This window comes from Colobus angolensis, unplaced genomic scaffold (genome assembly GCF_000951035.1).
Source record: "Colobus angolensis palliatus isolate OR3802 unplaced genomic scaffold, Cang.pa_1.0 Scaffold60, whole genome shotgun sequence".
NCBI lineage: Eukaryota > Metazoa > Chordata > Mammalia > Primates > Cercopithecidae > Colobus > Colobus angolensis.
Window position 1 is genome coordinate 1,552,181 of NW_012119599.1, and position 9,589 is coordinate 1,561,769.

General features: G+C 54.8%; 1 protein-coding gene across 2 annotated transcripts in view; it reads right to left on the reverse strand.

Annotated features, from left to right (window-relative positions):
- Positions 1-7,280: 7,280 nt before the first annotated feature.
- FOXA3 (forkhead box A3) overlaps positions 7,281-9,589 on the reverse strand; it is a 10,942-nt gene continuing 8,633 nt past the window's right edge. For both annotated transcript variants that reach the window (XM_011962971.1, XM_011962970.1), the window contains exon 2: positions 7,281-9,001. In XM_011962971.1, the coding sequence (XP_011818361.1) occupies positions 8,018-8,971 (954 nt within the window). In that variant the 5' untranslated portion in view covers positions 8,972-9,001 and the 3' untranslated portion in view covers positions 7,281-8,017. The remainder of the gene's footprint in view (positions 9,002-9,589) is intronic.

A 9,589-nucleotide genomic window follows, 5' to 3' on the forward strand; every position in this document is an offset into this window, starting at 1 on the left:
AAAAAAAAAAAAAAAAACAGCCATAGAGTGGTCAGTCCTAAGAAGAAAAAATAAACCAGGGAAAGGAGATAGTGATGGGAGTTGCTATTTTACTTTATTTTTTTATCTTAATGGAGATGGGGTTTCACCATGTTGGCCAGGCTGGTCTCAAACTCCTGAGCTCAAACGATCTGCCTGCCTCAGCTTCCCAAAGTGCTGGGATTACAGGTTCACACCTCGGGTTGCTATTTTATTTTATTATGTATTTATTTATTTTGAGACATAGTCTCACTCTGTCGCCCAGGTTGGAGTGCAGTGGTGTGATTCCAGCTCACTGCAGCCTCCACCTCCCGGGTTCAAGCGATTCTCCTGCCTCAGCCTCCCAGGTTGCTGAGACTAGAGGCACGCAACACCATGCCTGGCTAATTTTTGTATTTTTATTAGAGATGGGGTTTGACAATGTTGGCCAGGTTGATCTCAAACTCCTGACCTCATGTGATCTGCCTGCTTCAGCCTCCCAAAGTGCTGGGATTACAAGCATGAGATAACATGCCCAGCCGGGGTTGCTATTTTAGAAAGGGATGTAGGGAAGAGCCCACTGAGCATGTGACACTAAGAACTGAAGGAGGGGAGGGAGTGAGCCAGCAGAAATCTGTGTAAATAGCACCTGCAAAGGTCCTGAGGCGGGAGTCTGCTTGGTTTGTCCCAGAAGCAACCAGGTGACCAGTGCTGGGGGAGAGTAGTAGGAAATTGAATCAGAGGGATGGTGGGGGAGCAGTAAGAGGACTGTACACTGTGATAAGGACTTTGCATTTTGTTTTTTTGTATTTTTTGGGACAGAGGCTTGTTCTCTGTCGCCCAGGCTGGAGCGCAGTGACATGATCTCAGCTCACTGCGACCTCCGCCTCCAGGGTTCAAGCCATTCTCCTGATTCAGCCTTCCGAGTAGCTGGGATTACAGGTGCCCACCACCATACCTGGCTAATGTTTGTATTTTTAGTAGAGATGGGATTTCACCATGTTAGGCAGGCTGGTCTAGAACTCCTGACCTCAAGTGATCTGCCTGCCTTAGCCTCCCAAAGTGCTGGGATTGCAGGCATGAGCCACTGCACCTGGCCTGAATTTTGTTTTAATAGGAACAGGTGGGAGCTTTCAAGCAGGGGGTAAAGGGATGGAGCAAATGAGACAGAAATGGCATAGAACCCACTGGGACCGACATTTATCTCTGTATTCTCAGCACGGAGCCCAGCACAAATGCCCGATGACTTTGTGTGCATGCATGAGTGAGACCCCAAACCACCAGAGAAAACATCAGAATGGCATCTAGATGGACAGACGGGCTCAGAGACCCCCAGGGAGAGGCTAGCTCAGGGCCCGGGGACACTCGGGGACAGCAGGTCCACACAGACCTACAGCAGCCCTGCTGAGAACTCCCATTCCTTCCAGAACCCTCCCCACCCGGAAAGCTTCCTAGAGCTGGAAAAAACCCCCAGGCCCTCCTGCCCGCCTCACCCGTGGCGTGCCCACTCACACCTCAGGCAGAGGAAGCTGGCAGGCCCCACAGGAACCTTTCTGTGCAGGGGGAGTGGAGGCAGGCGGGTGGCAGGGACGAAGGGAGAAGAGTGGCGGGCGGGCGGGCTGCGGCTACACAAAGGCCCCAGTGTCTTCCCCTCCTGCCTGGGTACAGATATAAATAATACGCACATATACGTTTATATATATATACCAGCATGCTGGTGGGGGGAGGCTGGGGGCCACATACTCCCCTAAGGGTCCAGGCATGGCAGTCGGCCCTTGTGGGGGCTGGGGGCTCAGAGACCTACAGAGATAGTGCCCAAGACTAAGAGGCTCAGGCAGAGAGACGGTGGACAGAGAGAAGGAGAGGGAGAAACTTACAAAGTAGGACAGAAAGAGACTTGCAGAGACTGTGCCAGCACTAGATAGAAAGCAAGTGTCAGGAAGCAGGCGGACTTAAATGGAGACACAATAGCCGAACATCCAGAGAAATGGAACTTATGTGCAGAGAGACAGAAAAAGCCACAGGGAGAGGGACAGGGACAGAATGAAGACAACGGTCATTCCAGAGAGAGGCAGAGCCATAGAGAAGCCCAGGTGAGAGGAAGCAGGTACAGAAAGAAACAGAGAAATCGACATGCAGTGAGAGAGACAGAAGCAGACAGACAGACAGAGAGTCGAGGCTGAAGGCTTGGGGAGGCTGGTGCCCAGGGGGAGGGGGAGGGTCATGGCACATTTCCAGTCTGTGGCACACTGTCTGCAGGGCTCTGGTCCAGCCCAGAACAGGCTGAGGGGCAGGAGCGGAGGTGAGGGAGGTGGCCCTTGGGTTCCGGATCTTGGTGTTTACCTGGGGCAGGATTACAAATAGGCGCCCAGCCTGGCCCACGGTCAGCAAGGGTGGGATGGGCTGGGCCACAGTCCTGGCACCAGTGGGCCCGACACACCCACCTGTGGCCTGGGCGATGAGTAACACATGCACAGTGACACCTGGGTAGATGGTGACACACAGAAGGACAGACACAGTGACACACAGTGACAGATATAGACAGAGCCACAGTGACAGGTCCAGAGTGACGGAGACGTAAACAGTCCCTAAGACACCCTGTCACAGACACCGTGACAGACACACTGATGCATGCTGCATGCTCACGGAAAACACAATGACAGGCAAACATGTTGTCAGGCACAGAGGCACAGTAACAAAGCACACAGCAATGAACAGACACAGAGAACGTAGTGACGGCCACAAAGAAGACAATGACAGAACAGTCACCTACGCGTGTACACGGTGAGACAGTCAGTGACACCAACACAAACCCAGCAATGGACACCAACACAGAGGCGTCCAAGCACACACACTCGTGCGCTGAACAGAGACACATCATGGAGTAACACACGAGCCCACAGACACAGTGACATCGAGACGCTGACAGCAAGACACGCGAATAAAGCCCAGTGACAAGCCACTTAGACACACATGTCCTACCTAGCTGTGACCGTCTGGTCACCAGTGAGTATGTGGCTTCTGGGAATCCACCTCCTCCCATATGGCAGGCTATGGCGGAGAATGGGGGTGCCTGCCAGGGAGGGCTTGGGACCCCAGGACTACACTGCGCTGCCGCTGTCCCTCCCATCCTGCAGAACAGCGGGGTGCTTAGGGGCAATGACTCTGGGCCCAGACTGCCTGGGTTCATGCCCTAGCACCCCACTCATTATCTGTGCAAGTTACTTCACCTCTCTGTGCCTTGGTTTCGTTCAACAGTAAAGTTGGGGGGAGCGGGAGGGATGCAGCCCATCAGTTCTGTAAGGTGCTAACACAATTCCTGACTCGGGGGAAGCCCTAGGAGCTTTTAATTATCATAATCACCATCATCATCATCATCACCATCATCATCATCATCATCTCATGCCTCCTAATGCTGACAGCCCTCTGCCCACAGCTGGGACCCTGCCCCAGCCTCTGCCCCAACCCACAAGCCCCTCCCCTGGACCATGTCACCTTAGGCCCACAGCCCAGGGCCGCCTGTGTCCCCATGGCCACCCCACATCCCTGATGCGTGGCGTCCCGTGTCTGTCCATGCGTCCCATGTCTGACCATGGTACTTTTCCACGCTGGACATCAGCCGGCTGTCCCTGGGGTGGGGGTCACACCTGCCCACGCCAACAGAGCTGGTGGCCACCAGACACCCCGATGGATGGCCCCACCCTCCCCCGAGGACCCTACAACAACACCCCGCCCCTCCGGCCACCTGAGGTCCCCACTGGGGCGGCCTGAGGCCCGAGCCTGGGGACAGGAAGCCCCAGGCCTGGCCGCCCTGAAAGCCTCTTTCAGCCAGGGCCTCCTCCCGCCACCACCGACTCCTCCCGCGGAATAATATTTGGGCTGTTGGCCGGGGGGCGGGGGCCAGATCCGGAGGCCGCCTGGGAGAAGCCAGAAACCGCAGGGCTTCCTGCCTCGGGCTGGCCGACTCCGGGAGAGACCCCCAGGCCTGAGGGAGGGGGGCGGGTGCCTGGGGAGACTGAGGGCCTTTCTCTCGGCCCCAGTTGTTTTTTCCAGGAACCGGGAGGAATTCCCCGGCCTGCCCAGGACAGCGAGGCTGGTGGGACGGACAGGGAGCCAGCGCGGCAGGGGGCGGGGGTGACACGCAGCCGGCAAGGCGGGGCGCAGCGACAGGAATAGAGGGCCTGGCCTGCGAGGTGGCAGGTAGAGGCGGAAACCCAGGGAGCTGGGAGAGGGATGGAGGCCAGAGAAAGAGAGACCAGAGATCCAGGAAAGGAGTAGGGGGAGACGGACCCCAGGAAAGAGTCACTCTGAGAGGAGGGAGAAACCCAGAGACCCAGGGGGAGGGTGGGGGCGAGTCAAAGCAGTAGAGAGAAAAGGGGCAGTGGGGGGGGCGGGAAGAGGAGGAGAGAGAGAGAGAGAGAGAGCGTGAAGTGAGCCATAGGAGAGATACACAGAGACAGCACCAGCAACTCAATGTAATCAAGAGACACAGATAACAGATAAAAGCACAGAAAGAGGGTCAGGGACAGATTGATACAGAAAGAAATGACACTGGCCAGGCACGGTGGCTCATGTCTGTAATCTCAGCACTTTGGGAGGCTGAGGCAGAAGGATCACTTGAGGCCAGGAGTTCAAGAATAGCCCGAGCAACACAGGGAGACCCCTTCTCTATAAATATTAAAAAATTTACCAGGTGTGGTGGTATGCACCTGTAGTCCTAGCTACTCGAGAGGCTGAGGAGGGAGGATTGCTTGAGCCCGGGAAGTCGACGCTGCAGTGAGCTGTGATTATGCCATTGCACTCCAGTATGGGTGACAGAGCAAGACCCTGTCAAAAAAAAAAAAAAAAAAGAAAGAAGGAAGAAAGGAAGGAGGAAGGGAGGGAAAGAAAAAGAGGAAAGAAAGGACACTAAGAGACAAGGAGAAAGATGGACCCACAGAAACCGAAAGACACATCACACCAGTGTGCATGCGCGCACACACACACACACACACACACACATACAGGTGGATTAGACAGTCTTTGGTCTTCAAATGACTAAATGGCTGGCTGGCTGACTGAATAAATGAATGAGCAACCAGAGAGCCAGCAACCAGGAAAGGCAGATGACAGATAAGGAAAAGACATAATCAGATCAACTTTGCCCACCCACTCCAGCCCCGCTGAATGACCTTAGCCCAGTCTCATCCCATCTGGCCCTCAGTTTCCATTCTGAAAGGAGAGGTGGGAGGTGCACAGTTGTGTTTCCGGGACAGCCAATCTGAGCAACAGACAGGCTGACTCAGAGTCACAGGAGAGACCTGGGGGACAGACACCCAGATCCCAAACCCAGAGGCTCACAGTGGCTGAAGGAGGACGCAGCTCCTTCCACACACACCCTCCTGCAAGTGACAGATACCAGGCCAGCCTACTCTCCACACATGTTCACATGCAAATGCAACAGTGACAAGTACACAGCAAAGGTGGCCATCAGACACACACACATGCTTTCTCTTTTTTTTTTTTTTTCCTTTGAGACAGAGTCTTGCTCTGTCACTCAGGTTGGAGTGCAGCATTGCAATCTCAGCTCACTGCAACCTTCAGTTCACTGCAACCTCCACCTCCCGGGTTCAAGCAATTCTCCTGCCTCAGCCTCCTGAGTAGCTGGGACTACAGGCGTAAGCCACCATGCCCGGCCTAATTATTGTATTTTAGTAGAGTATTTTTAGGCCAATGTCGCCATGTTGGCCAGGCTGGTCTCAAACTCCTGACCTCAAGTGACCCACCCACCTCAACTTCCCAAAGTGCTGGGGTTACAGGCATAAGCCACCACACCCAGACTACATGTTTTCTTTTAAGCATGCAGACATACATGGACTCACAGAGATACAGAACACACAAGAACAGCCAGCCCTGCCATATGCATGTTGTCCCACACACGCACTCTCTGAGGCAGTGAGTTAGGCAGAGAGTGACATACAGACATACAGACACACACGTAACAGTGTGAGACCCAGAGGGACCCAGGGATAGGTGTACACAGATAACTACACACACAACACAATAAAGACATACACAAAAGGCAGGGCACGGCGGCTTACGCCTGGAATCCCAGCACTTTGGGAGCCTGAGATGGGTGGATCACTTGAAGTCAGAAGTTTGAGACCAGCCTGGTCAACATGGTGAAACCATGTCTCTACTAAAAATACAAAAATTAGCCAGGTGTCAATGGCCGGGCGCGGTGGCTCAAGCCTGTAATCCCAGCACTTTGGGAGGCCGAGACGGGTGGATCACGAGGTCAGGAGATCGAGACCATCCTGACTAACACGGTGAAACCCCGTCTCTACTAAAAATACAAAAAAACTAGCCAGGCGAGGTGGCGGGCGCCTGTAGTCCCAGCTACTCCGGAGGCTGAGGCAGGAGAATGGCGTAAACCCGGGAGGCGGAGCTTGCAGTGAGCTGAGATCCGGCCACTGCACTCCAGCTCGGGCGACAGAGCAAGACTCCTGTCTCAAAAAAAAAAAATAAAAATAAAAATAAAAATACAAAAATTAGCCAGGTGTCGTGGCGGGCACCTGTAATCCCAGCTGCTTGGGAGGCTGAGGCAAGAGAATCACTTGAACCCAGGAGGCGGAGGTTCCCGTGAGCCAAGATTGTGCTACACACTCCAGCCTGGGCAACAGAGGGAGACCCTGTCTCAAAAAAATAAAATAAAATACATCCACAAGAGTCTGATATTCCCAACTACCCAGGGCAAGTAAGCACATAACCAGGGTATGAACAGACACACAAACCCACACAATCAAGGGATACCGACAACAGACAACACCCTGCAGTAGACCACGAGGACCCCAGGAGGCATAGTGCTATCCTATGACACACACGCACACACACGCAGATCAACTCCAACACGTGCACGATCTCCAGTCATTGAATTGACACCTCATCTGTCCTTTTTCCTCCTCCCCAGCTTAGTCAAAGATTATTTGGCCGTTAGGCTTCCAGAGCCTCAGAGGTAGAGGTCTGTGTGTCTGTCTGGGAGGTGGGGGTGGGGAGATGGCCTTGGTCACTGCAGAGCCACCTCCCCCTGCTGCTCTGGCCCCACTGCTGCGGGGGCTGCTATCTGTGAGCAAACTGTCCTTGGGGTCAGGGACAGCAAAGAGCCAAAGGTCAGGTCGATGCCTCCCCCAACTCCTCCCCCAGAGGCAGCCAGCTCTTGGGGGCAGGAAGCAGAAGGGACAGAAGAGCACAAATTCAGGTGTTCAAGCCCCACAGGGCCCACTGGCCAAGGAAAAGAGACTCAGTAAGAGGCGGACATGGTGCCTTTAATGATTAAACACAGCCAGTACCCCGCTTCCCGGGCAAGAATCAGACTTCAGTAGAAATTCCCCATACCCTAACCAGCCTTTTCCGGTTTCTCCTGGACCAAAGCTGGAGGAAAGGGTGGGCTTCAGAGAAAACCAAGGAGTAGTCTTACCTCCATCCCCTACCCAACCCATGCCAAAGAGAATGGTGATGACATGGCCAACACGGGGCTGCAGCAGCCATCATGGCACATGGTGGCCCACTGACATTGTCACCTACCCAGTATGATGTCCATCAAAGCACCCAATGGGCCACAAAAGATGTTACACAGAATGGTGGCCAACTTGGCACCTACTGTGCCAAGAAGTACACCAAAAAAGAAGTGAGCACAGCACCTAATGGGGGGCCAAAAAAGATGTCACAGAAATGCTATCACCATCACACCCAAAGGGCCAACCAAGATGGTGGCTATCAAACCATGCCGTGGATCAGCCAATAACATTAATGTAGCAATCCTCACAGTATCCAGTGGGCCACCAAAATGTATCCATGGTGGTTATCACAGTACCCAATGGATCAACACCATGCCCACTGAGACAGCAGTCATCACAGTAAGTAATAGACCCACCCAGATGTCAACCAACGGGACAAGCGAAGTGTCACCAGAAGTGATCAGGCCCCAAGAGCTTTGTGGTGTGAGCTCCAGCCATACCCACCACCATGTTCCCAGCCCCTGCTAGGATGCATTAAGCAGAGAGCGGGAATAAAGGCCCTGGTAGTAGACTCCAGCCTCCCCACCCTCAGCCCCGTAGCCCCCAAACCCCACGTCCAGTTTGGGAGGCGCTGGTGTCTGTTCTGACATCAGGTTGTTGATGGAGAAAGGGTGGTTGAAGTTGTACGGCGCGTCTAGCTTCAGCTCCCCTGGGAGCTCCAGGCCAGTGAAATAGGGTGTGGAGGAAGGGGGTGAGCCACAGTCCAGAGCCCCCACATCTTCCCCAGCCTGGGCCTCAGGCTCGGGGGCCGGAGGCGGGGGCTGGGGCGGGGAGGTGACTGTGGCCACGGGGGTGGTGGTCGAGGCAGCAGACCCTGTCCCGTTCCTAGTGGTGGTAGCAGCTCCACTGCCCCCTTTCTTCACCTTCTCCTCCAGCTTGAAGCGCTTCTGGCGGCGCAGGTAGCAGCCGTTCTCAAACATGTTCCCTGAGCTGGGGTGCAGGGCCCAGTAGGAGCCCTTGCCAGGCTTGTCTGGGGAGCGCGCCACCTTGACGAAGCAGTCGTTGAAAGACAGCGAGTGGCGAATGGAGTTCTGCCAGCGCTGCTGATTCTCCCGGTAGTAAGGGAAGAGGTCCATGATCCACTGGTAGATTTCACTCAAGGTCAGCATCTTGCCCGGCGCCTGCTGGATGGCCATGGTGATGAGCGAGATGTAGGAATAAGGTGGCTTGGCGTGTGCCAGGGGCCGCCGATACCCCTTCGGCATCTCCTTCCCGTGTACCAGCCCAGGACCCGGGGCCCCATACCCTGAGCTGCTGCTGCCACCACTGGCACCCAGGCCTGGGAAGGTGGGCCCCAGGGGTGCTGCAGGTGCTGGGGGTGCCAGGGGTCCTGAGGGCAGTGGGGAGGCAGGGAGCCCCCCAGGGGGATAGGGAGAGCTTAGAGGGTTCAGGGTCATGTAGGAGTTGAGGGGGGCCATGGTGGGAACTGGGGTCACCGGAGAGTAGACCTAGAGGGAAAGATGAAAGGGGTCAGTGGGCCTCCGCTCTGCTGGTCAGCGAAGGATCCCAGGACCCACTGCACGTCCGTCTGTCGTCCATCTTGCATCCTCTACAAATCCCTTCCATCATCACCTCTATCTGTAGAATGCGGCCTCTAAAGGTCTCTCCTCACTCCCTACACATGCCCTTTCTGTCCCCCACCTTCCCACCCACCAGGCTCCTCTCCTCGCTCCCTAGACATGCCCTTTCTGTCCCCCACCTTCCCACCCACCAGGCTCCCATACACTCAAGGTCATCCTTTAAGTGATTCTCCAGGGTCTGGGACACCCAGGGGAGTCTCTGAAACCCTTTGAGGATGTCCACTATTTTCAAAATAATAGTATTTTTTTTTTCAAGGCAGAGTCTTGCTATGTCGCCCAGGCTGGAGTGCAGTGGCACGATCTCGCCTCAGTGCAACCTCCACCTCCTGGGCTCAACTGATTCTCCTCCCTCCCCCTCCAGAGCAGCTGGGATTACAGGTGTCCGCCACCACGCCAGCTTTTTTTTTATTTTTATTTTTTGTATTTTTAGTAGAGACGGGGTTTCTCCATGTTGGC